A 17300-nucleotide genomic window follows, 5' to 3' on the forward strand; every position below is an offset into this window, starting at 1 on the left:
TTGCATTCCTGAGAATGGAAACAGAAAAGGGCCGGGCCGGCTTAATTTGGCCCACCTTGTGTCCAGAAGTGTAACAAAGGGTGTCACGGTTAGACCACCTTTGCAAACCTAATAGCCACCTCTTTCGACCTTCCTTGCTCTCCAATTCCAGACTTTCTGTGAACAAGACATGTCAACAGCGCCACCTCTGGGCAGCGTGTGATTCCTCTCAGCTTCCTGGCCCCAAATCAGCAGAAGAAATGCCCTAATTTGGGGGCAATGGATCAAGTTGACATGAGTTCCCTGAGAGGATGAGAGGAATGGTGCACAGGGTCTCCTGGGAGCCATTTCCAATGTGGAGATTTTGAGATAAGAAAAACTGTCAATCCAATGCCAGGGGACACGCATAGTTCCTTATACCTGGGGGTGGGAAAGAGCGTGTGGTTCTTTGCACCTTGATTCCTACTGGGAAAGCACAAGGAGTATCCTGGGCTGACAGGATATACGGTCTTAGGAGCAATGGGAGCTCTGTACCACTCCCTTCTCTGCTCCAAACCAACAAAAGCTGGACAGTGGGAAACACACTGCGCTTCATACCACAGCTTGATCCGTCTGTCTGGGGAAAGAGAATGTGAGGAGGAGGAGGGTAAGTGATCAGGCTGTGCTTGGCACACAAGGGCTCAGTAAACACCCTACTGAGTCAGTGAACAAAGCTGCTGGGAGCAACCTGTACCCTGGGGCAGGCTGGGGCAGCCAGTGCTGCAACTCCCCTTTAGTGTGAGTCCTTGGTGCTCGACCACGGCTCTGCAGGCCAAGTTCAGAGCGTTCACTGCCACACTGGACGCTCCAAATGTCACCTTCTAACTGGGATGTTAGTTGGAAGTTGGGAAGACCTCTCAAACAGGTGGGTCAAGATCCAAAGCCTGACCCAGGGCTATCATGCTATCAAGCCAACTGGTGCCAATGACTAGGCACTGTTCTTATACCCGAGGGAGGCAGGAGATAAAACACGGCGTTTCTAGGGACAACACATGGTGTTGCATCTTTATTCTATGTCTGGTCAAAGCAAACCTCACACGCTCAGAACTGCAGCCAGGCTGAGTGCCACGGGGCTACAAGCAGGTGGAGGAAAGGAAGACCATCTATCTACTCTGTCGTTTGCAAACACTCTGGATGGAAAGCACAGATGCCCCACTAGCCACTCAGCGATGACAAAGCCACATTCCCATCTCCAGACCCCAGGGGCATCTCTGAAGGGAGACAGATTCTCATTTGGAGCTTCCAAAATCCAGGGCACCTCTGGGACCCAAGCCTGGTTCCAACAAGTCACTCTGAGTCCAGGCTCCACTGCTGACAGGAGCATCTGGAGCTGGTGTCAAGGCAGCCTGGGGGCTGAAAAGGGCCTCAGGCTGGACCACAGAGCAGCTTGGGGAGGAGGGGGCCCTGGGGCTCAGGGCCGACGATCCTTCCTGCGAAGCTTGTGTCCCACGTGGGAGCCCCGCTGAGCAGCTCTCACCAGGCCCTTGAACTGCCCCTGTAGCTTCATCTTCTTCCTGGCAAGAACGAGGAATAGGAGGGTCACGTCTCCCTGAGACCAGGGAGTTCTCCTTCCCTTAATGTCAAGAGATAGCCCCCGACCCTGACCAGCTTGAACAGGGAGAAGGGGCGCTGCCAGGAGGTGGGCAGCATGTGATCAGCACAGACCATGCCCTTTGTGTTCAATAGGGCAGTTCAAGCCAGTAATACTTGCAGGTGCACGTGGGCAAGTGAAAACAGAAAACTGGAAGAGACTTGAGCAGTTGAGTGGACAGTGTGATGAGCACGTGCCACCCCAGCCTGCACACACCGTACCTGCGGTTGAGCTTGGTTCTGTTGAGGGGGATGTAGGCGTAGGGGTCGAGCCGACCCTTCTTCTTCACGTCACCCTTTGCTTTCTGCTCACCCAGAGAAACAGAGTCAGTCGGGAGTGTGGGTTTCCCTTTCCACCCTTGCCCCTGATGTGACAGGCCGTGTCCTCCCTTTCCGTCATTCTCTGCCTCAGGTGTTGCCCAAGAACCCCTGCACCCCGAGATGGCCACCCAGCAAAGGCCTGGACCACAAGACGTCTGTGTGCCCCTCGGTGCGGCCTCCTGCTGGCTCCACAAAAGCTGCCTCTTGGGGTGATGATGGGCATTCGTCCCCAGGCCTCTACCAGGGGAGCCCTTCCCCTGCCCCCAGCTCTTACCTTTGCCTTGTACTCAGCCCCGGGGACAGTCTTCTTGGCCACAGGGCGATGGATGCCAGAGCCTCCCGCTAAAGGGGGAACACAGAGGCCATGAGTCAGGCAAGGCCAGGGCACCTTCTCAGAACACTGCTGCTGAGATAAGTCACAGCCAGGACCGGATGGCTGTCCCCTAGCAAGAGGACGAAGACCATCCTCGAGAAAGGACTGTCCAGTGACTTGACAATCAGACCACTGGGCTCCTCAGACTGATTCGAATCCACATAAACCTACCAGTGACCTCTGGGAAATATATATATTCTCGACTAACATAAATTAGCGCATACTCTCCAAACTGGACCTTCTCCATTTTTTCTAGAAGAAAGATCACAGGCTTTGAAATCAGGCAGACTGGGCTTTATCTCCAGACAAGACTCTTTAACTTCCTGGAGCCTCTTAGGCTTATCTGTAAAATGAGGCGCTAAGGCTGGATCTCAGTTCAGCTTCACATCGACACCGTGAGATAGAGAGGCAGCTCTCATCGCATCGTACAGACATGAAAACTGAGGCTTCAGGACTGAAGTGCTTCCAAGGTCGGTGTCATTTCCAGTCTGGGCTTCCACACAGTCACGGATGGAATCCCAGAGTGCTGACTGAGGACAGCTCTCGGAGATGACCCAGATGATCCTCCTTTACAGGTAAGAAGCCAGAAGCTCAGAGAGGTAGCGTGACCAGGCCAAGGTCACACAGCTGAGAGCAGCTGGGCAAGCAGTCTTGAACCCAGGCTCCTGCTGCGCTGTATGCTACTACTACTTCTGCACACACCTTCTTAGAGCAGAGGAGGTGAGCTGGGATGTGGCCTGTCGGGCCAAGAAGTGGAAGGAGCCTTGGCATTCTTCTACTGGTTGATGCCATGGGGCTGTGAGCAAACATCTGCTACTGAGATTGGGGACCTCCCACACCAGCCCCTAGACCTCCAGATGCAGAGCAAGGGCCTGGGAGCAGGGACCCTGCAGGGGCTGCCTGGCGGGAAGGAGGCAGAGGTGAGACCTCCTCTGGCTTTGGGCAGCCACCTTGGTACCTCTAGTACCTACTCCAGGAGCTCAGGAACAACTGTACAGAGCGACTCCCTGGGCAGGCCTCTCAACTGCCACCCTCAGCACAGGACTAATCTGGCCTGACTCAAGGCCATATAAGAGACACCCCCCAGGAGAAGGGTGGGCTGCAAGTCTCAGAAAATCTTGGGTGGGTGGGGAAGAGATGAGGCTAAGGGGCTTCCCAGAAGGGCTGGGGGTTCTGTACACAGATCTCCTAACCCCCAGGCCCCCTCAGCCCAGTCTTAGGTGACGTATCAGGCAAACTTTGCTGGTGTCACCTGAGTGCAACCAGGCCCTGCAATCTCTTGGCTCTGCCTGCAACACACTCAGCCTCGTGCAGGTGACAGGGTACCTGCTCCAACAGAGAAGAGAGGAAGCCTCACCTTGGTACTGAGGGGGCATCTCCAGCTCCTCATCATCAGCCTCTTTCTGCTTAAGCTTCTGGTGCTTCTTCTATAAAGAAGCAACAAGCAAAGTTCATGAACAAGGGGACGTGATCATACTTGCTAATGGCAGCAGTAAAAGCAGTCATAACATGCATTAGCAGAAAAGGTTCCCTGCCAAGCACTCGACCCCCCACTTACAGATGAGGGCACTGAAGCTCAGAGAGGGCAAGTAACCAGGCAAGGTCACAGAGCTAGGTGGCGCAGACGTGGGGTTACACTTTTAACAACCCCTGTGACCTTGGGCAGGCTGCTTGCCTACTGTAGCCCCCTCTGGAAACAGGAATGGTAGAGTCCCCACCTCCTGGGAGGATCGAGGTGACACGTGGGGCTCTCAGCACTCCCCAGAGGTAGGTACCCGACCCCACAAGGAGCTGGCCCGTGGCAGCATGGAGGCCGGCTACTGCCCCTGCTGCCTGCACAGTATATGCCCTCAGGGGAGAGACAAGGGACCGTCTCTCTTCCTTCGGCTGGACAGCGCAGCCAACACCGAAGGAAGCACTGGGTGCTTCGGGGGACCCAAGCCCCCACCATGCCCTGCAAAGGGGTTGGCCGTTCCAGACTGCATGCTGTGCGCACCCCCAGTGCTCCACTGAGAAGTCAGGAAGCAAGGAGGGTGATTCTGCGGAGCAGGGAGATGGCGAGAAGCTATGAGGCCCAAGGCTTAGGTCTTAGGGCCCCGGCCCTCTAGCAGCAGGAATTACTACTCACACTCTTGACGCCTACATCTTCCATGAGGTCAGCCATCTCCTCATCCTCCCCTGGAGCCAAAAAGAGAGAGGTCTGTGATCACGCAGGGAGCTCCCTACTCCATCTTCCCAAAGCCCACAGATTTCAACCTGCTTCCTTCCGGCTCGTCAGGAAGCAGGGGCTGCCAACTGCAGCCCCAGAAGACATCCTGTGGAGGACAAGATCCTGACTCCCGCCCCTTCCTCCTCCCCATCCTGGGACCCCTGGACAAGAGCCCCTCTAGGAAGTGGTGACCTGACTTCTAAAGTAAATACAGCTTTTGTTTTGGATACTCTAAGAAAGTGCCAGGTTTCCTGGGGAGCCGGGCACTACTGCGTACACTCCACTTTGCAAGGAAGACTGCCAGTCCCCTACTTGAGAATCTTTCCCTCCCCACGTGTGGGCACATAAAGAAGCATGAACCAACAAAAAGCACGGGCAACAAAAATAAAGATAAATAAACTCCATTAAAAATGTTAAACTTGTGTGTGTCAAAGATGAAGGTCCCAGGATGAAAAGGCAGCCTGGAGGATACGAAAGTATTTACAAATCATACATCTGATAAACGGTTACTCTCCACGATAGTATAAGATTGTGAAAAGAAGAGAAGCGAAAAGCAAGGAAAGTTATACCCATTTGAATACAGCGTTCCAAAGAATAGCAAGGAGAGATAAGAAAGCCTTCCTCAGTGATCAATGCAAAGAAATAGAGGAAAACAACAGAACAGGAAAGATTAGAGATCTCCTCAAGAAATTAGAGATACCAAGGGAACATTTCATGCAAAGATGGGCTCAATAAAGGACAGAAATCGTATGGACCTAACAGAAGCAGAAGATATTAAGAAAAGGCGGCAAGAATACACAGAACTGTACAAAAAAGATCTTCACGACCAAGATAATCACGATGGTGTGATCACTCACCTAGAGCCAGACATTTTGGAATGTGAAGTCAAGTGGGCCTTAGAAAGCATCACTACGAACAAAGCTAGTGGAGGTGATGGAATTCCAGTTGAGCTATTTCAAATCCTGGAAGATGATGCTGTGAAAGTGCTGCATTCAATATGCAAGCAAACTTGGAAAACTCAGCAGTGGTCACAGAACTGGAAAGGTCAGTTTTCATTCCAATCCCAAAGAAAGACAATGCCAAAGAATGCTCAAACTACCACACAATCGCACTCATCTCACATGCTAGTAAAGTAATGCTCAAAATTCTCCAGGCCAGGCTTCAGCAATACATGAATCGTGGACTTCCAGATGTTCAAGCTGGTTTTAGAAAAGGCAGAGGAACCAGAGATCAAATTGCCAACATCCACTAGATCATTGAAAAAGCAAGAGAGTTCCAGAAAAACATCTATTTCTGTTTTATTGACTATGCCAAAGCCTTTGACTGTGTGGATCACAAGAAACTGTGGAAAATTCTGAAACAGATGGGAATATCAGACCACCTGACCTGCCTCTTGAGAAACCTGTATGCAGGTCAGGAAGCAACAGTTAGAACTGGACATGGAACAACAGACTGGTTCCAAATAGGAAAAGTAGTATGTCAAGGCTGTATATTGTCACCCTGCTTATTTAACTTCTATGCAGAGTACATCATGAGAAACGCTGGACTGGAAGAAACACAAGCTGGAATCAAGATTGCTGGGAGAAATATCAGTAACTTCAGATATGCAGATGACACCACCCTTATGGCAGAAAGTGAAGAAGAACTAAAGAGCCTCTTGATGAAAGTGAAAGAGGAGAGTGAAAAAGTTGGCTTAAAGCTCAACATTCAGAAAACTAAGATCATGGCATCTGGTCCCATCACTTCATGGCAAGTAGATGGAGAAACAGTGGAAACAGTGGCTGACTTTATTTTTTGGGGTTCCAAAATCACTGCAGATGGTGACTGCAGCCATGAAATTAAAAGACGCTTACTCCTTGGCAGGAAAGTTATGACCAACCTAGATAGCATATTCAAAAGCAGAGACAAGACTTTGTCAACAAAGGTCCGTCTAGTCAAGGCCATGGTTTTTCCAGTGGTCATGTATGGACGTGAGAGTTGGACTATAAAGAAAACTGAGCGCCGAAAAATTGATGCTTTTGAACCGTGGTGTTGGAGAAGACTCTCGAGAGTCCCTTGGACTGCAAGGAGATCCAACCAGTCCTTCCTAAAGGAGATCAGTCCTGGGTGTTCACTGGAAGGACTGATGTTGAAGCTGAATCTCCAATATTTTAGCCATGTGATGCGAAGAGCTGACTCATTTGAAAAGACCCTGATGTTGGAAAAGATTGAAGGCAGGGGGAGAAGGGGATGGCAGAGGATGAGATGGTTGGATGGCATCACTGACTCAATGGACATGAGTTTGGGTAAACTCTGGGCGTTGGTGATGGACAGGGAGGCCTGGAGTGCTACGGTTCATGGGGTCACAAAGAGTTGGACATGACTGAGCGACTGAACTGAACTGAACTCCACAATAGACAAAGAACTTCTTATAACTCAATAAGAAACAAACAACCCAATTAAAAAATGGTCGAAGGACTCGAGTAGACGTTTCTCCGAAAAAATAAATGGACAATAAACATGAAAAGATGCTAAACATCATTAATCATTAAGGAAATACAAATCAAAACTACCATGAGATACCACTTCAAACACTCCAGGATGTATACTATCAACAAAATACAAAACAGCAAGTGTTGGTGAGGATGTGAAGAAGTTGAAACCCTTGTGCACTGTTAGCAGGAATGTAAAACGGTACAGTTGCTGAAGAAAACAGTATGGCAGTTCCTCAAAACATTAAAGACAGAAACCACATGATCCACTTCTGAGCATGTACCCCAGCGAATTGAAAGCAGGATCCTGAAGGGCTATTTGTACATTTATGATCACAGCAGCACTATTTACAACAGTCAGAAAGTGGAAGCATTGCTTATGTCCACTATTGGAAGATGAACAAACAAAATGCGTTCTAGGTGTACAACAGAACGGGAAAGGAAAGGAAAGTGAAGTCGCTCAGTCGTGTCCGACTCTTTGAGACCCCACGGACTGTAGCCCACCAGGCTCCTTAGTCCATGGGATTTTCCAGGCAAGAGTACTGGAGTGGGTTGCCATTTCCTTCTCCAGGGGATCTTCCCGACCCAGGGATTGAACCTGGGTCTCCCGCATTGCAGGCAGATGTTTTACCATCTGAGCCACCAAGGAAGTACAACAGAACAAGGGCAGACTTAAAAAGGGAGGAAATTCTGACACAAGCTATGACTCTGACAAACCTTGAGGACATTATGCGAAGTGAAATGAGCCAGTCACAAAAGCACAAACATTGAATGATTCCCCTTATATGAGGTACCACAGCTCATATTCAAATTCACATTAATACAGACAAAAAACAGAATGGTGGCTGTCAGGGACTAGGGGAGGGGGAAGCGAGGAGTTGCTATTTCATGTGAACAAGAGTTTCAGTTTTGCCAGATGAAGCGTTCTGGAGATGGGCTGTACAACAATGTGAGTGAACAGTCCTTCTAAAAAATGGCTAGACAGGGAACTCCCTGGTGGTCCAGCAGTTAGAACTCTATGCCTCCACCACAAGGGGCATGGGTTCCATCTCTGGTTGGGGAACTCAGATCCTGCATGCCACGTGGTGCAGCCAGGAAGAAAAAAAAAAGGAAGAAAAACACAAGAAACAGAACTTTGAGACTGATCGGCTGGAGGGAAGAGAGTGAAGTGAATCCAATGTCACGGGAAGCGTGTGACCAAGTACAGAACCTGGGTGGTCCCTGGGCTTGTGGGGAGTTCTGAGGAGACACAGCTAAGGCCGGGGGACTGTGGAAAGGCCGCATGAAGGGCTTGCACTGGATCTTAGAGTGCAGAGGGTCTGGGAAGATGGAGGGGAGCCGGGGCGGGGCACACTCAGTGTCAGGATTCCATGCAAGAAAGGAGCAAGGAGATGGGATACAGAGATGAGAAGGGGGCAGTGAGAGGTCAGAGCAGGAGAGAATTAGTGTCGCCACCCCCACCCGCAGCAAATCTACCATTTCATCTTTACAAACACCCTCTGAAGTTGGTGCTGGTATTACACCCACTGTGGGGAAAGGAAACCGAGGCACAGAGAGGTTATGGGACTGTCCACCGTCCCAGAGCTGGCTGGTCCAGCTGCCTAGGCAGCAGTGGCCGTGCTAGCTGAGAGGCTGCAGTGTCGGCGGTGAGAACCAAACTAAAGAGGAAGACGCACATTTTAGAAGACCTAGGCTTTTGTGATCTTACATGACATGGAGAGATATATGTGCAGAGAGGGAACAGGGAAAATGAAACAGGACTCGGAGGTGTTACACCTGAGCAGCCCCTGGACAACAGGAGACAGTGACGTGGGAAGTTGGGAGGGGCTTGCTCTCTTCAAGCTCTAAATGAGCTTCCAGACCTCATCCAAGTTTACACTTGGAATTTAAAAAAAAATTTTCTTTTTTAAAGGAGGAGGAGAAGCAAATAGAACAGAAGACAGATCAAGACAGCGTATGACACAGGGTAAGAGGAAGTACTGCCTTTTGAAAGTTTTGTTTGAATTATGGAAGTATTGAATAAGTAGCTGAGTTACAACATAAAAAGATTTCTTAATGTGGTCAGCAAAGTTTGAGAAACTCAAAAAAGAGCTGCCTGAGATATAAGCTCCTTCTATCTGTTTTCACCTATGCTTCCCCAAAGGTGGTCACCGACTGAAGGACCAGATGAGCGGATGGCTGCATAAGCAAATGCACGCAGCCTTGGCCCCTCCTGCGGGGGCAGGTGGCCCCACCTTTGGCGCCCTCCTCTTCCTCCGTCTTGGTGTTGGCATCCTCCTCCTCTCGGATGATTAGCCGGCCGTCGGCGCTCACCTTGAAGCCATGGTCCTTCTTCTTGCCGCGGCCTGGCCCAGGCTGCGTGGCTGGTGGGGCAGAGTCAGGTAGTGAGGAGGTGGCAGGCCAGTCCTTACCTGCTCACACCCTCATCACAACCCTCCAGGCCCAGGTCTGCGCCTTGGATGGGAACCCGCAGCACAACCATGTGTGTATGTGAGAGGTGAGAGTGCCTGCTGGCCTCCCTAGAGGCCATCCTACTTCCGAACTTGGCCCGAGGCAAGCCTGTCCTCTGTGCCCATGGGCCAGCCGTTTCTTGCTCACCCAGGACTCGCTGGGCCACCTTGGGGTCGAGGAAGTTGAGGGGCTCGTCCCCGCCCCCCTCCTTCAGCCACGCCCGGCTCCTCTGGCGGGCCAGTCTCCGCTGCTCCTTGCCCCGACTCCGCTCCTCCTCCTCGTCCTCCTCATCCTCTGAGTCGGCCAAAATCTCCTCGATGCTAAGGACAGAGAAGCCCCAAGTCAGGGAGCTCCGGAAGAGGCAGGGTGGCTGGGCACGGCCTGGGCAGGCTTCCGGTGGGGGGAGACCAGGTCCCCAGGACCTGGCCACGGGGCTCACCTGTCGCCTTTGCCCTGGACGGGCTCCTCCTCCTCCTCTTCTTCCTCTTCCATGGCGGTCTGGTGGAGGGCCCGCTGTTTCTTGGCCCGGGACTCTGCTTTCCGGATGTTTACCAGGACTTTGTGGTACTCCTCCGGCAGCAGTTTCTTCACCAGCTCAAACCTGGGGGGTGAGGGGGGCACACAGGTGAGCAGTGAGGTGCCGGGGACAGACAATGTGTTCCAGAGTGAGGGGTCCAACCGGAGCCCTTCCAGTGCCCCGGCTCGGGGCTTTCTTGGCAGCAGCCCTGGTGGGACGAAAGCCCCTCCACTCCTCCCCTGCTCGCTCCCAGTCAGGGCACAGACCCGAACTTGCGGATAAACTTGGTGAACAGGTTCCGAAGCTTCATGCGGAAGTGCCGCCGCATGTCGTCTGAGAGCTTTCCGATGGCGCCCATCTGCAGGACAGAGTGCAGGCTTGAGGGGAGGAGGCACCCTGCCCTGTCTGCCTCGCACCCCATGGGGTTCCCCTGGTTCCACGCGTCCTGTCTGCTTCCCTGTAGTAATCTCTGGCTGGACCTCTCTCCAGCCTTCATGAGGCCTGGACTGAGAACCGTGTGGCCAACAGGTGTCATCTGCGGTGTCCCTCTGGGGGCTCCCCTGAAGGCTTGTACTGACCCCCGTCACTCGGGGACAAGTCACCGCCTAGGCTGTTCTGCTGATCCATGGCCCCAGTTAGGTGGCAGGCTTTAGCAGGAGAGGGTAGGCTGTCCTGCCTCTCATCTGCCCCTTCTTGCCTTGACCCAACCCAAGGCCAGATGCAAAGGCAATCAAGAGCCCTGATGCGACTCAACCCCGCTGCAAGTGGGAAAGTGAGGTGGTGGGCGCAGTGGACTGTGGGCTCAGAAGACAGTCCCGGCTTGCTGTACCCCTTGTGCCCAGCAGGAGGGGGCCAGGGACCCAGCACCAGAGGGTTCTTCAGGGACCTGAAACCAGCAGGGGCATCCAAAGGAGTCTTCTCAAACCCAGAAGATCACAGTGAAGAGGGAAAATGCAAAGGGAGCTTTGGGGGCTGCCCAGGGCAAGCCCAGGCTGCAGCTCTGGTCCAGGACTACTCTCACCTACATTGTGGTCAGGGGAAATCTGGCCTTGGTTGGCCATCTATAAGACAGGGGGTGGCCCCACCCACTGGCCCTGCCCTGCAGAGCCCCTGCTGCTGTGGGAGGGCCGTGGGGGGATGACAAGAGGTGGCCTGGGCGCTGTGCCCCTTAGCCTCCACCACCAGCCGCTCCAGGGATCCTGCACAACCTTCTGCTGCACCAGACAGCATGTGGCTAAAAAAGTGTTGGAAGCCGCCTGACCTCAAGGCCCCACTGGGTCTCTGCTGGCAACTCTCGGGCCATGTTGCCACCGGCCAAGGGGAAGGGGACGCTCACCACCAGCTGCACGTGCTTGGCCAGATGCACCACGTCCATGACGACCACTGCCACCTTGATGAAGCCCAGTGCCGACTTCACCACATCGCGGGTGCGCGAGGCCAGGAGCAGACACACGTTCTCCAGCAGCTGCTCCACTGTGCTGGTCCCCATCAGACCTGTGGGGGCCAGAGGGCCACTGTCAGGGGCACTGGGAAACCTGCCCAGACCCCAGGCCCCAGCTGGGCCAGAAGAGTGGGAGTTGACCTCTGAGGGGCTTCTGTGTGCCTGGCCAAGGACTAGACCCTTTCCACGAGTATCTCCTCTAGTCCCTCGGCCACCCTGTGAGCAGGGGCTATGCTTTTCCCGTTTGAGAGATAAGAGAGTAAGGTTCCAGGAGGATCCTGAGTTTGTTCAGGATTGATAAGCAATGGTTGATATGAAGCAGAACCTTAACTAAGATCTGGGCAAGGGATCTAACCTCCCCCCGCCCCTACCCTCGGGGACTCTGGCCCCTGCGGAAGGAGGAAGGCTGAGCTAGGCAGCAGGGAAGGTGGGAGGCAGTTGGGCTCAGGTCCAGCTCTTCGTCCTCCCTCCCAGGACCACTCTTCATTCTGGTAGCCACCCTGTCCTGACCTCCTGGGCATTGTCTGACCCCGAGGGCTTACCAGGCCTTCAAGGAAATAGTGTTTACCTTTAAACTCGAAGAGGAGGTGGGTCAGGGCCAGGATGCTGCAGCTGACCATGGTCACTGCGCCCACAAGGCCAGGGTAAATGAGGACGAGGTAACGCTGCAGGGCCTCTGGGGGCAGAGAGCAGGAGGAGTTGCCTGGGGCAGAGCCCCCTGCGTGTGCTGCTTCGTGGGCCCACCAGGAAGGGGGAACTCCAGCCAGAGAGGAGCAGCCTGCCTGGGGCCAGAGCCAGACAGCTCACACTACCCCAGCTCTCCGACTAGTGGCTGAGGGGTGCCTCCTCCCCGAGCTGGGAGCAGAGCATCCATCCCAGCCCCAGGTCACCCAGGCCTCACCTTCCTGGTTTGGGCCAAACCGAAGGAAAGCATGGCCCATCTCCACCAGCAGTGCGAAAGCATTCTTCCGAGCTCCCACCGAGACCTCCTTGGTGCAGAGGATCACCTGCCGGGACAGCCCCGCTAGCATGCGCTCCCCAAGCTGGCCACCCCAGGGCTGGCAGCCTGGGGCAAAGGGGCCAGGTAAGGGCGCTCACGCTCCCTGGCCACCCCCACTCCCAAAGCTGTGCTCCCGGATCCCAGCAGACCTTCAGGAGCCACATTCACACATGCGCCCCATCTCCCCACCCCCCGCACCCCGCACCTCTGGGACAAGGGCACTGATGAACTCCTCGTGCTCGGCTGAGAGCTTCTTCACAATATGTATGAGGCACTTCAGACGGGGCTGCGGGACAGGGCGACAACAGTCAGGACCCTCAGTGCCACCTTCACCCTGGAAGCCCCCTAAAGCGCCTCCAGGCAGGTCCTCTCCCAGTGTTGCCTGTCCACGCTCGGGCGGAGTGGGGGCCCTGGAGTCCGCACCCTCTTGGCGGGCGAGGAGGTGCTCCGCAGCGAGTCCAGCAGGGTCTTCTTCAGGTCATCCAGGTGGCTCTGCACGAAGCGGGCCCCGGGGCCCTGGGGGCTGGCACACACCTCCTCCAGCACACGGTAGGCCTTCTTCTGTATCCCGTGGGCCTTGCTCTGGGAAGGGGTATGATGGACAGGGTGAGAAAGGAGGCCGGGGAGGCCTACCCATCCACCACCCGCCTCAACTGTCACTCAGGCCAGTAACATCCACAGAGCAGCCACATGAGCTGTGACCAGCCCTGGAGGGGACCCAGCAAAGCCTGTCCTCTGGAGCTTGCGACACCTGACTAGAGGGTAGGGAGACCACAGGTGGTGAGAGGTTGACTCTGGGCCGGGCAGGGGAAGCTGAGAGGAGTGAAGCCCCCTCCCTCCCTTCTGCTCTTCCAGGGCCACCTCTCTGGAGGTTGGGTGACCCTGCCCTGGACTTGTGTGCCTGCCTGCATGTTCTACCCAGGGCACTGCTCACGCTGCTGGGTACCTGCTTATCACACGTTGTGGTGGGGACAGTTTCCAGGAGGTCACGCTGGCCTGACTCTTGCCTGGTGGTTAGCCACAGCAAGCAGGGAACGGGCTAAGGCCCACAAGGGCTGCTGTGTCTGGAACTCTTAAAGCTGCCTAATGAGGCCCGAGTGGCAGCAGGGGGATGAGGTTGGGTGGGGTGAAGGTCAGGGCCGGCGGGGATGGGCCCAGTGAGTGAGTTAGGCCTCAGCTCTGTAAGAGGCATCCTCGAGCAGCTGAGGCCTCAACATGGCATCCACGTGACAAGAGTCCAGGACCAGACAGGTACAGAGGGCAGCCACGCCACAAGAAAGCAGACCAAGACCCGGTCTTGGGCGGCAGCAAGGCGAAGAGACAGAGACATCCCCCTAACACACACACCGCAAGGAGCCCCCACTTGCCCCAGGAGTGGTCGTGCGGGGCTCCCGGCCTCTGTGGCTCACCTCTAGGTAGGGCCGGATGGTGGAGTAGAGCTTGCTGATGGCGGCTTCATCAGCATGCGGAGCCAAGGCCACAACCAGGTCCAGGACAGACAACCTGCTTGGGGACAAGAGACCAAGGAGGGGCTTAGCAGAGGCTGGGGAAGGGCGCAGACTATCTGTGTCCTCATGACTACTGGGGACAGAGGAGGTGGGAAGAAAGGTCAGGGGGAGGAGAACATGAGGCCTCGAAGGAGCCCATGAATAATCAATGTCTGTACCTAATTCAGCACTCATAAGATACCAGCTACAGTTCCTGACCCTTGACATGTGTCAACACCTTCAATCATCATAGCAACTCTCTTGCAAGTATTATCATTATGCCCATTTTATAGATGAGAGCTTAGAGTAGATAAATAACTTGTCCAAGGTCACAGCTCGTAAGTGGCAAAGCTGGGATTTGAACCTGTGCAGCATGTCTCCACGGTCCTGGCCCATCCCTAGCAGACTACAATGCCACTCTGGGAAGGAGGAGCCAGTCAGGCCTCATGGAGAAGCTGGGTCATTCAGTACCTCAAGACATTCGTAAATAATTCCGGAGAGAAACACAGGGCTTCTGCCAGCACACTCTCTGGTTCCCTGGGTTGCCCCAGCTCAAGTGGGGTACTCACCTGGTGAAGTCAGAGCTAGAAGGGTCCAGCACCTTCTCACTGGCTTTTTCCAGAAAACCATTCACCAGCTGACAGCCCAAAGGGATAAGGAGATGGTTGTTCAAGAAAAAATACAAAACACACATACACAAAAGAGAAAATACAAAATGGCAGAAGGTCACAGGACTACCCCCTTGTGCCTTCCTCCCCCTCTCCTCCCTATTTAGGGCCCCAAGCCCAGTGCGCTGCTGACATCGGTCCCTGTTCTTCTTGGGGCAGAGGTCCAAGTGAGCCATGGTGGGTGGAGTCTCGACCTCTCCAACACCGCCAACCAACCCTCACCTACTGGAGACTGTTCCTCCCCCTCCTCCACCAGCTCACCTGAGGCTCAGTAATGGTGAGGTAAGTTTTGATGGTTTCCAGCACAGCCCGCCGAGGAGCTGGGGTATCTCCGGCTGCAGCAGGCTGCCCGTACAGGTTGAATAGGATGGGCAGAAAGTTCTTGGCAAAGCGGCTCACTTCAGCACGATCAGCCTCTGGCAGGAAGATCAAAGTTTGCACAAAAGGGGCAGAACATGACCCCACCTCAATGGCCACTGGGGCTGCAGCCCAGAGCCATTCTTTTGGGGGACCTGTGATGGGACCAGAGGTCTGGGGGCCTCTGGGACAGGAGAGGCTGAGGCCAGAGCACAGAGAATGGGGCCACCCCAGTCTATGGGGCCAGCGAAGGACCAGGCCCACATAAAGGCTGGACAACTGCCAGCACGCTGAGAGTAAAGAGAGAAAGGGGGCAGTTTTCAGCGTCCCATCAACTCCTCGGGTCCCCAGCAGACACTCAGGCCCTTGCAAAGGCTGAGTGATAGCTCAGGCAACGAGCAGGCCAGACAGGGTCAAGGACTCACGCCACAGCAGCCACCTTCTGCCAGGCCTGACCCCACACGTACCTGCCTCACAGCCCCTGGTGATGAGAGTGCGCAGGGCCTGGCATACGGTGACCCTCAGGTCTGGGCGCTCGCTGATGGCCGTGCCCAGAGTCCGTGCCAGCCCTTTGAAGGCGGCGGCCACGTCTGTGGGCCTCGTGCAGAACCCAGGCAGGAGGGTCCAGATCTGGAGAGGGAGGGGATGACTGAGGAAGGTGACGCCCAGCAACCCTGTGCCCACCTGTCCTCCCCACGTCCCCCAGCGGACCCCTTACCTGCCACTGTAGTGTGTCATAGATCTTGGACTCCACTGTGCTGCCTGCCTGGGCCAGGTCCATTGCTAGAGTGACACAGGACACAGTCTGACCCTGGGCACACTCGGGGCCAACAGGCCTCATCTTTACCCAGACCAAAAGCCCACTGCTGAGGAAGGAATTTGGGTGAGTCCTCCGCTCCATAGATGAAACACTTATTAAACAAACATCTGTTTGTTTGAAAAAACTAAAAAGGCCCGTGTGAAATAGAAAGCGGCGTCTGCCCACACTCCTTCCCCGCCCACCTCCCTCCTCTCTTGTTTTTGTCACATTTCTCCAAACACATGCACACTTTTAAACCACAGAAGGACTGGACCAGCCATATACTGTTCTGAAACCTTGTTTCAGTAGGCAATGAAGTTGGCAACATTTGTTGAATAACTTCTACAAGGCAGGCTGAGTACCGTGCGCTTTCATGACTATTCATTTAATCCTCACACCATCGCAATTACGGTCCTCATTTCGCAGATGAGGCGCAGACCCAAGCGGGGAGGATAAACGTGCCTGACGTCACCAAACTGTGGAGCGGCTGAACTGAGATCTGAATATAATCTGAATATAATCTGTTCAGCTCACCAGGGACTACACAGGTCCATGCCCACATCGGGTCTTTCTTTCTTTACAGCGAGCACTGTGTCCCATGGGGGGCTTTGCCATGACTGACTTCACTGGAGCCCCACGTCCCTCAGTGGCTCTCAGGACTTGTACTGGGAATACACACAAGCACACACCGCATGTGTACATCAGTGTGTACTCGTCTCCCTTGGTGGGAGAAGAGGCCCCTGTCTGCCTGTCTCAGGGCAGGGTCCTGTAACGGGGGAGCCTGGCCATGCCTCGGACCCCACTGACGATGGCGCTCTAGCACTGGCCAAGCAGCCACTTGGCCCGGGGAGGCTGCCGCACATCCTAAGGCTGAGATGCTGGAGCAGGAGCCCTTCCTGACCCCTCCAGGACTGCAGTGGGCCCATGGTACCTTTCCTCTTCAGGGTGGTGGCCAGAGGCAGGAAGTAAGCGGTAAAGAAACCAAGTCGCGTTTCCCGGACATGGTCTCGGATGACAGGCAGCAGCCAGCTCCGGGGGAAATCCAGAGTCTCTCTGGGAGGAGGGAGGGAACGCCCGGTGAGAGAGAGGTGACGGCCTGGAGCCGAGGAGCAGCACGGGCCCTGTTCCGCCCTCTCCTACGGACCAGCGCTGCACACAGAGCTGTCACCCCAGGGCGTGGACACCCTCCCAGGGGACAAGAAGCCATGCGGCTCTCCTGGGGCTGGTATGGAAGCCAGGCAGGGCCGCACTTACTCAGAGCCATCGATTTCCAAAGGCACGGCCTCTAAAACCACCTCGGGGCCCATGCTGGCCACCGCAGCCCCCACCGCGCGGTCCAGAGCTGCCGTGTGGGGGAAGTGGGGGGAGAGGCGCAGGTCACACAGCGACTGGAGGCACTAGAGAAGAGTCAAGGGACCAGGCGTGAGATGGGCATGCAGGGCAGGGACCATGGCTGAGTCTGGGCCAAGACGATGAGGTCAGGAGCGTGGGCCAGGTTATGCTCCCTCGGAGGTCAAGGACCAACGACCAAAGTAACCTGTCCTTGACTCCTCCTCAATGCCTCAGGATTTTGTTAAAAGTTCTGTATTTGCTAGTAA

The 17300-nt window shown here is 54.7% G+C and overlaps 1 protein-coding gene across 1 annotated transcript in view; it reads right to left on the minus strand.

Annotated features, from left to right (window-relative positions):
• Nucleotides 1-994: 994 nt before the first annotated feature.
• RRP12 (ribosomal RNA processing 12 homolog) overlaps nucleotides 995-17300 on the minus strand; it is a 28956-nt gene continuing 12650 nt past the window's right edge. Inside the window, exons 14-34 of the mRNA XM_069567777.1 lie at nucleotides 16957-17099; nucleotides 16634-16755; nucleotides 15622-15686; nucleotides 15371-15533; nucleotides 14808-14962; nucleotides 14448-14515; nucleotides 13801-13894; nucleotides 12815-12973; nucleotides 12597-12677; nucleotides 12293-12398; nucleotides 11960-12067; nucleotides 11287-11444; nucleotides 10217-10308; nucleotides 9873-10034; nucleotides 9581-9753; nucleotides 9217-9345; nucleotides 4431-4480; nucleotides 3660-3729; nucleotides 2204-2271; nucleotides 1831-1913; nucleotides 995-1532 (exon numbers count right to left, since the gene is read on the minus strand). Of these exons, the coding sequence (XP_069423878.1) occupies nucleotides 1430-1532; nucleotides 1831-1913; nucleotides 2204-2271; nucleotides 3660-3729; nucleotides 4431-4480; nucleotides 9217-9345; nucleotides 9581-9753; nucleotides 9873-10034; nucleotides 10217-10308; nucleotides 11287-11444; nucleotides 11960-12067; nucleotides 12293-12398; nucleotides 12597-12677; nucleotides 12815-12973; nucleotides 13801-13894; nucleotides 14448-14515; nucleotides 14808-14962; nucleotides 15371-15533; nucleotides 15622-15686; nucleotides 16634-16755; nucleotides 16957-17099 (2352 nt within the window). The 3' untranslated portion in view covers nucleotides 995-1429. The remainder of the gene's footprint in view (nucleotides 1533-1830; nucleotides 1914-2203; nucleotides 2272-3659; nucleotides 3730-4430; nucleotides 4481-9216; nucleotides 9346-9580; nucleotides 9754-9872; nucleotides 10035-10216; nucleotides 10309-11286; nucleotides 11445-11959; nucleotides 12068-12292; nucleotides 12399-12596; nucleotides 12678-12814; nucleotides 12974-13800; nucleotides 13895-14447; nucleotides 14516-14807; nucleotides 14963-15370; nucleotides 15534-15621; nucleotides 15687-16633; nucleotides 16756-16956; nucleotides 17100-17300) is intronic.

This window comes from Ovis canadensis, chromosome 22 (genome assembly GCF_042477335.2).
Source record: "Ovis canadensis isolate MfBH-ARS-UI-01 breed Bighorn chromosome 22, ARS-UI_OviCan_v2, whole genome shotgun sequence".
NCBI lineage: Eukaryota > Metazoa > Chordata > Mammalia > Artiodactyla > Bovidae > Ovis > Ovis canadensis.